Source organism: Pararge aegeria, chromosome 11 (assembly GCF_905163445.1).
Source record: "Pararge aegeria chromosome 11, ilParAegt1.1, whole genome shotgun sequence".
Lineage (NCBI taxonomy): Eukaryota > Metazoa > Arthropoda > Insecta > Lepidoptera > Nymphalidae > Pararge > Pararge aegeria.
Genome location: NC_053190.1, coordinates 7,479,644 through 7,495,786, shown reverse-complemented (window position 1 = coordinate 7,495,786; position 16,143 = coordinate 7,479,644). Strand labels below are relative to the sequence as shown.

The following is a 16,143-nucleotide window of genomic DNA, read 5'->3' as shown; positions in this document are numbered from 1 at the left end:
AGCCCACATTTGTATCTTGCACAGTAGTAAAGCGGTCCCCTACGCCGCTACAACGTTTTTGCTATTAAAAAAATTACCTACATACGTGCTCGCGAACCGTAAATCACGACACTTGAAGTAAATGTTTTGAAATTAAAAGTGATAAATGAATTTTATTTAAATCAAAATAACAAATGTTTTGTAGAAGTTATATTAACAAATTAAATATAAAGCTGAGTTTCTAAAGGTGTTCGGATAAACTAGCGAGATTATCTTGTAACTGAGGAGCAATTTGTGGCAAAGAGGCGAGCGGCAATCATTCCACAGTCGCTCGCGCGCCGCTAGGAGCGATGTGGGGCATTGTTCTGCTCATCTTCTTCGTCGCAGGTAAGTGATTTCTTTCATTACGATGCCGTTTTTAAATGAATTGCTATGTATCCGTTTTCCGGGTCAATAAAATGATTGGTACAGAAAGACGATAATTTCGTCTGGTCATTTCGCGGTATTGAGTAAAACGTCCTCAATTTGTTTTAAATTTATCGGTAAACAATTCATTAAAAATAAATACATTTTGAACACGCCATACCTATCAATTTATTTTAGTTTTTACTGCAAATACAATTTGAACTCGTAAAAAATCGTTAGAAATATCTACAAAAGCCAGACCGGCATCGCATATTTTCTGCATTGTTTATCTAACTTATAAATAAGTCTCATGAATATCGAATTATATTGAAGCAATGATTTTATTAGTCATACAAAAAGGTATTCGGTTCAATATTGGAATGCAAGAAATTAACTACTCTTGACCGAGAAACATTTCGTTCGGCGATTTCCACGTACCTACATCAAATTAATGATTTTGGGATTGTTCCAAATTAGCTAAGAAAACGATGCCGTTATGTTTGTGTCGATGATGTGAGATGGAAACAACAACTGGATTTTACAAACAGTTTAATTACTTATGAGAATCATAGGACCGCAATTAATATGAAAAAATGTAGAGTGGTTTACGGCCTAAAACTATGTTACACCAATGATTATAACTGTTTATCTCGGGTCAACATCCCCACCACCCGAGACTGCCAAAGAAAGATTAAAAATTAGGTATCAAAATTGTATGAAAAACAGACGTATAAAGACGTAATCTTGTTGGAAACCATGCGTATTATTTTATTTAGATTTGCTAAGACCCTAAAAAACAACATTCAGTTTCCTCTCCTACCTAATAACTAGTATACGCAATACTATACTTAGTCCAATATAATATTTAAAGATTATATTTTATTTAAACGTGTACCTAATACCAGTTAGTCTAAATATTTTGTGTACTTTGCTAAGCTAAAATTATTAAGGCTGTATGATGGAATGTAGGTGTAAAAACGTGAGAAGCTGGAATTTGCACTAGGAAATAAGCCGAAACCAAAACAGTTTTTAGTCTTACCAGATTTTCTTATAACGGTTAAAGATTCACAGCTTATCCGCTTAACTAACTTTGATGACTTTTAACCCGGGTATAGACAGCCTTTAAGACGTTTTTTAATGCGGGTAAGTATGAATATAAATAAATACCAACCATGACAGATTCCGCTGTCAGAACAAAAATAAACAAACAAATTGTGCATTGTTAAAGAACAATGATAATAGAATAGAATAGAATAGAAAAACTTTATTGCAACACACAATAGGAAAAATACAAGGAAAACAGTAATAGTACTTAGTGCTAGGGTGCAAAGGCGGCCTTATCACTAAAAGTAATAATAAATAAAGTGATAATAGAAAACCGTGTCATAATTAACGTATTGTTGACTCGTAATATTTGAAATGATTATTACTTCTAACGAAAGATAAATTATTGTACCAATAAATCGTATAAAAGTGTATAGAAGGCTCAAGGAACAGTGTTATTGATGCGTTAGTGAATGAAGCGCTCTTACACTGGATTAGATAATAATACTACATGTCTATTTATCGAATAATTCGAATAAACGACGGGCGCGAGCTACACTTGAGGTCGGCTCGGACCGCGGAGGTATTTTTAACATTCCCGGACCAACTCAAGGTTGCCTAAGATAGTCGCTTATTCATTCGGATATGACCTAATTTTCTATTAAACTTATAAATAGCGCCCTTTCGGCACAGGTTCCCATTGATGTTATGATAGTGCGGTGATAAAATGTTTACAACTTCTGGGTCTAATTTTATTCATAAATGTTTATCTTAACATCACTCAACAAGTTCAATGTCCAACAAACCAAAGAAAACAGGTGAAATAACTTTTTAATCTCTAAAATAGCGCCCCGAAAGTTCTGGAAATAGTTACTATAGCGTAGTATGGTAGCGTTAGCATGCGACTCCGAATTATTTGAGATAATTTGACGTCTATTCACATTTATCAGGGCCCCCTTCGGGCTTTTGGCCATCGGAACCCGGAAACTCTTGGACTTGCCGTCGGTAAAATTATGAACTCGTGTCACGTGACATTGGCAGATAATTTGAGGTTATATTCAGATATATAAGGGTCCCTGCCGGTCTGCATGACTGGAATCCCGCTATCACGTGTATGTGTGTGCGTATTGAGGTATATGTGAATTATTGTTTTAATATTATCTAGGACCATAATCTTTTTGCTGTTGCCATAGTAATTCCTGAACCAATTTAACCTTTCTAGATACAGCTGATGTTATGGTTGTCAATGCGTATTATTTCGTAACAACTTTGCTCATTGCTCTATCTAAAGGTCAAATGATCTTAAGAAATACTAGATATCTAGACTAGATAGCACCCAACGGATTTCGCGTAGAAATCGATTGGGAGAATGGGTTTAATGTAACTGCTATACAACTAACAGGTTGCCTGCTACCATTTTTTTATAGTGATCGTTGACGGACCTAGCAGATGGCCTACCTCATGGTACCTAAGTGGAAAACCATCTCCTATAAACAAGGCAAAATTAAGCATAGAATGCCCTTACGGGTCTCCTGCAACATGCCGTCATATGTCCATCAACCTGAGGCGTAGATGCTAAGCCCCTTTTTCCAGTTATTACACTCCAGCCCGGAACTCAGAGTTGCACCAATGCTGCTTTGCGGCAGAAATAAATGATAAAAGACTCAGACACCGGGAGGTATCTTTTCATCGTTCGAGTCCATGTAGGACTGAGGCGCATCGATAACGCAGTCGTATTTATATTAAAATACCCACCAACTCAATGTTATGAACATCCATATAATATGGTTGTTAATCCATACTCCCTACGCAAAAACTACTTAACCGATCCTCATGAAACTTTGTACACATATTGATGAAAGTGTTTGACGATTTTACACCATAACTCCTTCAAATTATAACCGATTTAAATAAATATTTTTGTACTATAGAGTTTGTAATATGTGTTTAATTTTGCCTAATGTTTGTGTAGATCTGATGAATGTGTTTGTAGATAGAGGACAGAACTACTCAGCGGACAGCAGCAAACCCCTCATTTAAGGCTTAGCTATACTGAATACTTTAAATTTTTTAGACCTACAACTAAATTGAATGCCACATCAAAAAACCAAATCAAACGCAAAATAAGTCGCGGGCAACAGCTAGTATTTAATAAAATATCTGACAAATATGAATTTATAGTTGTCAAAAGTTTGGTTATTTACCCACTTTATTAAATTACTGTAACAAAAGCGGTTGCACTTACCCGGACGAATTCTGTCACGAAAAGCATGCTAAAAATCTAAGACTAGATCATCACGTTCAATCGCTTACCACCAGTCAATGCCTAACTTGTCGGACAATAAAAAAAATAAGAACACCCAGCATTGTGAAGCTCTTACTTTTATTTTAGCTACTCGTAGGTACGTCTCTGTTCATAAATTGCACATTCCGATAGGACCAGTACGATTTAATAGGTAATTGCCCTTGTAGGTGGACAATGTTGTAAATCAAATAGATGAATAGGATATTTTTAAATTAGATAGTTACGTGAACAACTATGATATATTACACTTGACTAGTTTAAAAGTGCGTTTAGAAGCGGTGATAGCCCAGTGGTTAGTACTTCCACTTCATTTCGTTCAAATCCAGGGATCCCACCTCTAACTTTTGTAAGTTATGTGCGTTTTAAGCCATTAAAATATCACTTGCTTCAACGGTGAAGGAAAATAACGTGAGGAAACCTGCATGCCTGAGAGTTCTCCATAATGTTCTCAAGGGACCAATCCGGACTGGGCCAGCGTGGTGGACTACGGCTTTAACCCCAGTAATAGTAGTGAGCTGATATGATGAGATTAAAAGTTATCATTCCACGAGCATATACCGCTCGTTGCTATAGTCTAGGTTAAGTTGGTCTGATGGGAGGCATCGGCTGTGGGTACCACACTAACGTCTACACACATTTTCTGAAAATATTACACTTTAATCAACTTTTGTTATTATTATTATTATTATTATTAAACTCTTTATTTGTATACCACAACATTTAAAATATAACAAAAACAGAAACATCGAAAGAAGTAGTAATACAAAAGGCGGCCTTATCGCTTAATAGCGATCTCTGCCAGGCAACCTTAGAATTAGGAAAAAAAAAAAAGAGGAGAATAGACTGCTGGTGGTACAAATATTAAAATACATACATGCAAATAACTACATGCCAACACATAAACTAGTGTGCACAAATAGATAAAAAGTAAATAATATAATAAATAAATAAATATAAAAATAAACTAATATATATAAAACAACACTTACATAATTAAATACTTTAACATACAATAAATGAGTAAGTACATATATACATACTATTAAAAGTCGTTAACAATATAATGGGCCTTAACTGCTCTTTTAAATATCGCCAGTGATTTGGATCGTCGTATGCTCAATGGAAGCGCATTCCACAATTCCACAGCTCGTACGCTAAACGAACGCTTATAAAATTTTGTCTTATGATAAGGCATACACAGCGTCAGCGCACGGCACGATCTTACACCAGATTGCTCACCAAGAAAAGTGAACTTCTCTTTTAAATACGAGGGAGTATTTAGATGAAATAACACACAGTACAGAAGAGAAAGTACATGCATATCCCGGCGACGACGAATAGGAAGCCACTTGAGTTTTTGTCGAAATACGGAAACATGGTCATATTTGCGAAGGCCAAATATGAACCGAATAGCAAGATTTTGAAGACGCTCAAGTTTATTAAGCTGATCCTCGGTCAGATTAAGAAAGCTTGCATCCGCATAATCGAGAATAGATAGAAAAAGAGAATGTGCTAGCATAACTTTGGTCGGAATTGGAAGAAATGATTGCAGCCTTCGCAACGAGCTCATCGCCACAAACACTTTCTGACTCAGCTCTTTGACATGCACTGTCCATGACAATTCCCGGTCGAGGTATACACCAAGATCTTTCACAGAGTCACAAAAAGGAATAGCGATGCCATTATAAATAACAGAAGGAATGCTCAGCCAATCAACCCTCGCGATCATTCCTGAGCTACCAATAACGATAGCTTTTGATTTTGCAGGATTGACCTTTAGCCCATATTGCCTGCTCCACTCAGAAATTGCAGCCATATCATTATTTATAGCTGCAATAGCAGAACCAAGATTTTGAAGGGTAGATGAGCGATATATTTGGATATCATCTGCATACATGTGATAGAGAGAAGAGATGTTTTGAGTAATAGAGTTAATGAAAATAGAAAAAAGTAAAGGAGATAACACGCCACCCTGAGGTACCCCTACATCACACCAAGACGAAAAAGACTCGTCAATCTGAATGCGCTGTCGACGGCCATTGAGGTAACTCCGAAACCAGTCTATTACTGATGGAGATATGTTAATTTTTGTTGTTGCTTTAATGTTACTTTTAATCCTTGGCCGCAAGGATCTTTAGGAAGAAGTCCTTCATTGACTTTAAGTTACCTTCCTACAGTTTTGCAACGGAATGTTAGTATCATATTTAAAACGGATGTAACACAGTAAAATTATCAAATTAAAACCAGAAATCTCATTAACTAATTGATTATTAGTGTTGCCATAAATAATTTAATCAATTGTTGTATTTTAATTAATCACTATACCAAGCTGTTTCATGGTTACAATTTACCACCTTAATAGGTAATACCACAAAATTGAGTGCCTTTGTTAAATTACAAAGTATTCATATTCAATACTCAGTCCACTTAAGTTAGGTTAGTTAAGTCTAATTTAGCTACTGGTCTCATATTTTAATAAAATTATTTTAATAATAGACTGTGATACAAGGACATAAAACAATCCAGTTTTATGACCGAGTTACAACACACCCTGCTTTTCACTTTGATTGCTAGGAAATTCGTTCGAGGTGTAAGGTTAGATTCTCAGAACAGATCAAAATTTAATATTTAAATGAACGTCGAAATGGGTTTTATGACCAAATTTAGCACTGTTTTTTATTTTGATTGCGAAGAAATAAAATAAATTCTTTCTAAAAAAGATAAAATAAATCGTTGAACAAAATGATACATAGAATGGATTATATATACAGTGTGTCCCAAAACTTGACGATAAAATGGTACCAGCCGAGAGGCCATCTCATAGCAGTTCTGGGAAAAATAAGGAAAAAAATCCATTAAGTACCATTTTATCGTCAAGTTTTGGGAGAGACCCTGTATAAAAAAAAAAAACTACATAGTAATAGAATCACAAATACAAATTCCTTATATGAAAATAGAAAAGATTAAAAAAAACTACTTACCTATTAGTTTCGTGATTTCCCGCCAATTGTTCATATTCTCCACACAGCACGCAGCACAGATTACATGAATGGTCCACGCGACTAGTGATGATGTACGGATATTACCTACCTACGTTATTATTTTATTGTCGTTGCCACCATTTATTCATGAACGCGGGTATTTGAAACATCACGGAATAAATGACTATTATAAGAAAAACGGATTTAACAAACAACGTAGTGTTTATATACTCTTTGCTTCAAAAAAAAATTACCCTCTCCATAGGTATCAACGTAAGATGATCAATCTACCTAGAGCCTGAAAATCAATTATAATTAGATACATACTTTTATGCACAAGTGCATAAAATTAAGATTTAGTCCACCTACATAGCCTAAAGTACGACTATAAGAGCATGAGAAGTGAAATATATATTATTCACAAGCAAACCCTTGCCCATGGAGATGCATAAAATACAATGTATTTCGTCCGCCATATTGAATTAAGAATAATTCTTTAAATATGCATAAGGTACAATTGGCATCCCCGATACGATACCTGTTTTAAAATTCAGTTGCGAGATTTGACCTTAACAAACTAAGATACAAACATTGTATTATAAGCTTAATAAATGTTTTTAAAAACCTTTTCTTAATTTTCAGGCAGTCGGCAATTATCGATAACCGAGTTTTCAGTACCTGACGCAGTAGAGTCTGGAGCAGACGTTCTTTTGCAATGCGGATATGAATTAAGTTCGAATGAGACCGCGCAAGGTTTGACTGTGAAATGGTGGTTCACTGAAATGGATGAATCTGAGGATGAACCCATCTTACTTTACCAAAGGATAGCAGGGCAGCCGCCTGTGACAGCAAAAGATGGCATTGGTAAGAGTAATTTTTGTTACCTTTTCAATAACAAATTTTAATAACAGCATTCTGTATTTATTACTAGATTTCGCTAACTTTAGATAGATAAATTCTTTATTGCACACAATTAAAAGGTATAAGCAATACATAGGAATTTAAAAAAAAAACTAAATTAAAAATGCACAAAGCCGTTAATTTATATTTTGTTGTTAAGTTGAAATGTCGTACAAATTTCACGTTTTTTAACTTATTACACCGTACGGGTGGTTTGAACAAAAAAAGGCTTTTAATGCTTTTACAAATACATACGAGTTTCGTAAATTCTTCCAACCTCAAATAGATCAAAGTGCTGATAGATGAACCTTTACTGGCATAACTGGCATTAGTAGCAAGGGACCATAGCCTCGATGTGCATTTCAAATTCGATTCTTGAATTTATCGAACCATGACATAATATCTATAATAATATTAAAGTAAATTGTTTCAGAAATAATGGAGAATGATGATATCTTACTGAAAAGCGTGACACCAGACAGTTCGGGCACTTACGAATGTGAAGTATCGGCTATAGAAGATGAAAAACGACAGCACGACGATCTCATTGTATTCTGTGAGTAACTGGGTACTTTTACCACAAAACACTTGTATTATGAACTAGCTGTTTAAACCTTGTGTGTTGCTGTGTAGACCTTTCCCGTACGTCCTGTTATGTAGGCTTTTTTACATACGACTGTCTTTTTCTTTCAAGGACTTACAAGAAAGAGTAGGTTACGCCTAAAATTACAATTTCCCGTACGTCCGGTTATGTAGGCTTTTTTACATACGACTGTCTCTTTCTTTCAAGGACTTACAAGAAAGAGTAGGTTACGCCTAAAATTACAATTAAAATCACCTTTTTTTTTAATTTAACAAAGTGCCGCTATTAAGACAGCGCACGCGTATAAAACAAAACGTTAAAACAACGTTTTTCCCAGTGGCTTGGTATAAAAAACGCATAGTTGACGATTATACGTAGTCGCTTTTAAGTTTAGTCAAATCTTGGTGTTATTGTTGTCATGTCGTCCGTAAGGTGCTTTGTTAACGTTTAAGCCCGGCCAAAACGCAGTAATATCCAAAGTCCAAAGATAAACTTTGTATTATTTATTTGGGGCACAATAAAGTGTATATTAAATAAATAAATAAACAAGTCTTTGAACCTATGCCACTCCGCCGCCCTGAAGCTAGTAGCTGCACAAAAAAAATTATATAACTTTATTGCAGAATCGTGCACTTCATACTTGCACTAAAGCACTGCTTAACCTCATTGTTCTTTTTCTGTACGGATCAACGACTTACTACTTAACAGGCTTTCGTATTTATAATATCAATCGATCAATCAATCAAAAATACTTTATTGAACATTAAACAAAATAGATTTAAAAAATAATAACAAAAGTAGAAGTTATTTGAATAAATCGGCCTTGTCACTTGTAATGATTCCTTCCAGGCAACAATTTCAAGAAATGGACTCACTTGATTAAGCGGTGCGCAAAGTACTAAAAATACGTACATATTATTTATTTAAAAAATAGTACATATATAACAATAACCTTCCTAAATTCGATGTTTTCCATCAGCGAAGGGTGAGCTGGTGCTAAACATCACAGAAGTTGAAGACGGTCCAGATGAAGATGATGACAGAGATATCCTGATCACCTGTGAAGCGACAAATGTGGCGCCGTATCCTGTTCTCGTGATAACTGTCAATAAGTGCGTATTAATTTTGTCTATATAGATCTTATATCTAAAGATAAATTACGTTATTACATTCACAAAGCTTTTTATGTTTGGAATATTGCACTGAAATAAAAATTAAATCGTGCGTCCGCATTGTGCTCTTGGAGAGGTCTCTTTAAAAGTTCAAAGTTTGTATTAAACTTAAGCTTGTAGAATAGTCCTATTATAGTTTAAAGGACTACGTAATCGATAAAAAAGCTTTGATGTGAAGTATAGCTCTAACCAGGTTGCTCTGTGTGAGATATAAAGAAGAACACCTGGCTAAGTTAGTTGTGGGCTTCTACTTAGACCAGATCGCGTGTGGAACCCTCGTAGCAGCCTCGTAGTTTTAAGTTTACGAACATGGTTATCGCTAATATCTCACTACCGTGTATAAAGTCAAAGTCAAAGTCAAAAATATCTTTATTCAAGTAGGCCCACAGGTGGCACTTTTGATGCGTACATAAGAACCACACGGTAGTGAGATGATGGCGATAACCACATTCGTAAACTTAAAACTAAAGCTACGAGGGTTCCAAACGCGTCCTGGTCTAAGAAGAAGCCCACAACAAACTTAGCTGGGTGTTTTTTTTTTGTTGTCACCATCTCACAATGTCATTTTAAATTATTAGAAGAGCAACCTGGTTAGAGCAATAATTTACACACAAGCTTTTTTATCGTTTACGTAGTCCTTTATACTATAATAGGACTTTTCTATAAGCTTACGTTTAATACAAACTTTGAACTTTTTAAGAGACATCTCCAAGATGACAATTGGTAGTTTATTGTAGAATTTTATGCAATTGTATACATTTTTCATGTAATGTACGACCAACAACATCAAAGATATGTTTGACTTTGACTTTGAAGATTAATTGGACGACCGTTACATCGTTCAAATAATATCTTAGTGAAATAACATTTATTCATAAATTTAAATCAACAAATAAACATTAAAAATAATCGTATTTTAAACTGTGGTTCACTTCTAACGAAACACAGATGTGTGACGTCATCTGTGTGTTACTAGCACTGTCAAAGCATACACTACTGACAGCGTTCTTACCACGGTTACTTTCTTTTTATTTAAAGAAATGTAGAAGAAAAAATAATAATAAATAAATATACTACGGCATAACACACAGCCATCTAGCCCCAAAGTAAGCATAATATGTTGTAATATGGGTACTAAGAATATTTTTATGAATACAATATACATAAATACTGAAAAACATTAATGTTCATCACACGAATATTTCTCAGTTGTGGGAATCCAACGGTCGAACCCACAGCATTTGACTGAGCCTTGCCTGAATTTATCCTAGCAAAAGTAAATCGGAGAAATTGAAGATAATCATTCGCTATTTCGTCTTGCTAACCGTTTATTTCTTAATTCGTGGAACATTAATGAATATTTTATTCAGCGTAGTAAAAGAAGTCTGTAAGTATGTCCAAAGCGACTGACAAAGCAGGGTTGCTGCCCACTGCGCCATTAGGCTGTCAAAAAGATAAATAAAAGTTATTGGTGTTATTTAAACTAAATTATCCTAGCAAAAGTAAATCGGAAAATTTGAATATAATCATTCGCTATTTCGTCATGCTAACCGTTTATTTCTTAATTCGTGGAACATTAATGAATATTTAATTTGGCGTAGTAACAGAAGTATGTAAGGATGTAAAGCGGAACTATTAAAAAGCGTCTATTCACTCGATTGCTTCATTTACACAGACATGACGTCACGCGGATTGAAGTAATTGTTTACGCGGCATTTTTGGGTATATTAAAATCTAATGATTATTATAATTAGATAATTAATAAAAGTGCATTATACATGCACTATTATAAATATAAAAACCATACTGAAAAGTAGTCTATTATTATTATTAGTATCTATTAGTACTCAATTATTCAACATTTTTAAAACATGAGAGATAAGTAGGTATACTAAATACTTATAAACAAAAACCGGCATTTTTTCTCATATATTTTGTATCTATGTTTAAGAATTTCCTGATCGACGCCTACAAGTGTTTTTGTTTATAAATTCCAGTGAAGTTCTAACCACCAATGACACAGTAATAGATCAAGATAACAGCACATACGACGCCATCAATAACGTGACAATGAGTAAAAGTGATGCAGACGGTGCGGAGATCAGCTGCGAACTGTTCTACAGGAACACCACGCTCGAGCAGTACAAAATAACACGGCTTTATGAAGCATCAAGTATGTTATAATTTTACATAAGTCTTAGAAATGTTAGAAGGGACACTTTAATGTAATTACAATAAAACATAAAGTAATAGGTACAGTCTAACATGACAACTGGCAACAAAGTTAAGAATCGACATCGACTCTTGATGTAAGTACACATTCATGAGCGTACCCACTGGGGGCAGGAAATAGGAAATGTATGAACTCTGTTAAAAAATGTATGCCTACAAGGTCATTGGAATTTAGGTTGTGAATGCCATCTTCATTCTACGAACCATATCCGATTCGACTGAGATCCCCTCTTTGGAGCGTCAGTCTGCCACCGTGTAGACTTATCTATCGAATATCTGTGATACATTACAGTACAGGTCATTTTATAATTTATTTATAGTGTTTTACTTACACTTGAAGGTAATACCAAATTTATAAACTTTTAAAATACATACAAAAATGTATAGGTTTTACAGGCTGTTTCTAAATAACCTTTTAAATGTCTTGGACAATTTATTAATTATTCATAATATTTATTTAATTTATTTAATTAATAATGTGAATAAATAAACTTTTTTAATGTAAGTCACCGTGGGAGCACCTTTTAATGTATGTAAAATAACATTCCATGATAAAAAAAACAGAAAATTTATTAAAAAGGTCTGAGGAATGGAGGTCTGAGGATTTAAAATAATTAAGAGGATACCTGAACCTGATGGAAATGTGCATGTTACGTTCATAATGAGTAAAAACAATATTTTTTTTTATTTCTGATAAGCGCGGTAGATTTATGAATCTTTGTTGTTTATTCTAGAATTTTAAGTAAAATTGTTGCTTAAGCTTAAAATAACAGCATTTTGTTAATATTAATTAGTAACACGCTAAACTATGGTTTACTACTGTAAACATTAAATGTGATGTCTGTAATGAGCATGAGTCTTGTTTTTGAGATATTTAATTTACTGCCAGGCTATTTCAAAAGCTATATAATAAAAGGTTGATTTAAACGGAAATCAATATGGAATAGCAAAAACGTAATATTCAGACAAAAACAATTAATTTATATGGTTTATTTTTTAAATACTTGTTAACTTTTAAAGAAAATAAACTATATTAATTTAATAACAAAATTAATAATTTTCTTGAAATTGGAGACGAAACCAGTTACTTCTTTAATAATAGTGTGTAATGACACATCTTTGTATACTCATTGAAAGTACCAGCGCGCAAGCAAAGCCGAGCTGGACTAACGTAAGCATTGCGAGTAGAGAGCGCACTCTCCAAGTCCATGCACCTGCTGTCAGAACGCAGAGTTGACTTACTATGCCAAAGGCCTGACCCGCCGCGTTTGATGTCCTCAGTAAATGCCTTCAACAAGACTCATTCGAAAGCACCCCAACAAACTGCTAGTACCTTCTTCGTAGTCAGGCTCTTATTGCAACAAGCTATTATGTATAAGTTTGCTCGTGTTGTTTATACTAACGTGCGGTTGTCGACGCAGAGGTGTCCACGACGGAGAACTTCGAAGACTACACTTCTACTGAAGCCACCCCCGGCAATAGTAAGTCTATCACCCCTTGTAGCTATCCAGTTTTCCTACCCACCTGTTCTAAATTACATTTCTGCACTTATATATTTTATTTCTCATAAATATCTGATCAATTTTATAAGAACCCTACTGTAATTTACTATTAGGTATACAATACACCCCTCTTAATATCTTTCTCTAGAGCTACAAGTTCCCTTACATTCTGTACCTACCTAACAACACTCACAATTAGTTACAACTTAAAAATCGCCCTGTCGCTCGCGCCGACAGTTTCTCCAGAAACGAGTTCACTAAAATTATACGCTAATGTGATGAAATATGCATAACGCTCATCTCTCACTAACAAACGCTACGCTAGTGCGATAAATAACCCGTGTGAGAATGGGGTGTTTTCGTCTTGTTTAACAATCTACTAATTAAAAAAAAAACAACTACATTAAGTCTAAGACATCTTTAAGTCTGATTAAATGAGTCTAAAGTTTTCTAGTCACAATTTATTTGTAGTATTAACTTGAGCGCGTGTAAAGTTATCAGCCCACCCACGTTTCTAGATTCGTTATTGTTCTGTTTGATATAACCTAAAGACTAAAAGTTTGTGGCCCTTCAAGTTTTCGCAGATGTTCTTGCTGCTGCCCTTAAATAATGCCGTTTTCCAACATATGACGAATATAACGATACTTGAATATACTTATCTCAAATTTGCGAATCTTTAGGCATTAAAGCGATTTCCTGGGATGATCTGTAATTACTATAATTTTTATCTAGTTGTCTAGTTACCACGAAGTACTTACGTATGATTTATCGTTTGTTAAAAATAAAATGCTCTTCTTTGCCAACCCAAGAAAGCGCTGGCCGCTTTTCTCTTATATCATAACATCTTGTATCAACAATGGCCGCCCAACAAGAACGGCACGTGTTGTCAAAGTGTACGCTGAGTTTACACTCGACAACATTGAATAATGGGTACAACGGGTTGTTTGTTTCAACTTTCATCTGAAATCAACAATAATTTTTCTGGCGGAATGTCGACCAACTGGTCAATACACATAGACAGATAATGAAGGTTGCTCGTAGCCGATCAACATGATGAGCAATAGGTCGCCCATTAAATTAAATGTTTCCTAGTGGATACGAGGAAGAGATTATGTGACGTCATTATTAACATTTCTTGTAGATATGGCGAGATTTTTACAAAATAAGAAAAATAAATTTTTAGTTTACGATTTCAATACTCGGTGGTATTAAAATAATTTGTTGTCTATGTTTCAGGAGTCAACGGATTGGCATCAAGTTTTCTTCTAGTCATCTCAGCGCTTCTTATTAATATTTTCGCTATTAAAATCTAAAATACTAAAATATTATGTGATACTAAAATAAATATATTTTATTAAATGTTCTCATGGGTATTCTTTTCTTGTGTTGTAAACTATGTAGTTTGTCTTTCCTTAAGGACCTAATTAAGCATTGGTTACTTAATTAGGTCGTCATGTAAGCTTCAGTAGGGTTAGACAGATTAGTGACGTTGAAATGCCTTGTTTACTTTCATAGTGTAATGTCGTACGGGATCTTATTATGGGGCAACGCTTTTTGAAACTATCTTCATATCGCCGTAATGAACTTTATATATAAAATAACTAAATAAATAAATATACTACGACAATACACACATCGCCATCTAGTCCCAAAGTAAGCGTAGCTTGTGTTATGGATACTAAGATGACTGATGAATATTGTTTATGAATAATATACATAAATACTTATGATATATAGATAAACACCCAGCCACTGAAAAACATTCATGTTCATCCCTCCGTGAAAAATCCAAACAAATGTGTACACTTACTATTTATAGCAATATAGTATTTGTGAGACAAAAAGTTGCTCTATAAAAACGAAATGTGGATATAAACAACCGCATTACTCGAAATGGACATACTTTAGTGACATCTGCATATCGTCTGCGAAAAGTGCAGAAGTCATTTGTAATATAAGTAATTTTGGACCTACCAATGGACAAGTTTAAACATTGTGTTAAAACACATTTAATAAATCATGGTTACTAAGTATACGATTGATGTATTTGATAAAATAAGCCGCTGCTGCTGCTTGGAAGCCGGTTGCTCCGCTCTCATATCTCAGAAGATTAAAAGAGAAAGAGACAAGAGAAAATTCTAAATCATTCATCTGTAAAGTTGTTGAAAAAAAGCAATCTGTTGAGTTTTTTTCTGGCTCTTCTCGGTAGAATCTGCCGTCCGAACCGGTGGTAGTGTCACTAAAAACAGACTGACTTGACCTTTCAAAATTAATGAGTGAAATGATAAATTAATTTTGAATTTCAATTTAAATCGCTGCTTAAAATATTTGATAGTTATTTAACTTTTTTTTCAGTATTCGGCTATAAGAAAATAGAAATGGAGATACCGATAAATAAAACGATTGAAGTGTTTTACATAAAATAAATACTATATGTAATTTTATTTGATTTCACCATCATGTTTAACACATTAAATAGTTTAAATAGTTCTTAAAGAAACCAAAGTTTCGAAATAATAATATTTACCTTTTGGAAGACATAATTAGATTGTTGATAAACAATTAAAATTAATTTTAAGACAAATGAATTTTACGTTTGCGCAAAAAGAGAATTTCGCTCAAGTTAGAAACAATAGAGTATATAAATACATACTTCATTCGTGATTGTCTCGGAGAGCAAATTTCAGCCAGACCAAGATTGTGCGAACTGTAACAGTAGAAGTACTCATTCTGAATGCCCAGCGTGAGATTTTCTGTCTATTCAATGGTGTGCAAGTTAGCTACGATTTATATGGAATTAAAAGAGCGCCATCTCTTTACAATACAGGGAAATTGTATTATCAAAAACTCACACTAGGCATTACTAATTGTACATTAAACTTAATTATTGACAGGTAAAGTACGCAGTCGCTACTTTGAGAGCTTCAAATTTAGTACCTACATATATTGCAACTGAGGACATTAGCAAAAATAAGGCAGTACTTCTGCATTTATTAGTTTTCAAATATTTTAACAGCGTAATTAACCTGTGTGCGTGCAG

At 34.2% G+C, this 16,143-nt stretch overlaps 1 protein-coding gene across 2 annotated transcripts; it reads left to right on the top strand.

Moving 5' to 3' along the window:
- Positions 1 to 23: 23 nt before the first annotated feature.
- LOC120627706 lies at positions 24 to 14,432 on the top strand. 2 transcript variants are annotated; one of them, XM_039895732.1, is made up of 7 exons: positions 24 to 366; positions 7,357 to 7,578; positions 8,048 to 8,170; positions 9,177 to 9,309; positions 11,367 to 11,542; positions 13,023 to 13,082; positions 14,340 to 14,432. In XM_039895732.1, the coding sequence occupies exons 1-7, from the start codon at positions 330 to 332 to the stop codon at positions 14,414 to 14,416; spliced, it is 828 nt and encodes a 275-aa protein (XP_039751666.1). In that variant the 5' UTR covers positions 24 to 329; the 3' UTR covers positions 14,417 to 14,432. The 2 variants fall into 2 exon arrangements, with proteins under 2 accessions (XP_039751666.1, XP_039751667.1); XM_039895733.1 differs by lacking the exon at positions 13,023 to 13,082 and having other exon boundaries at positions 14,340 to 14,424.
- The last annotated feature ends 1,711 nt before the right edge of the window (positions 14,433 to 16,143 follow it).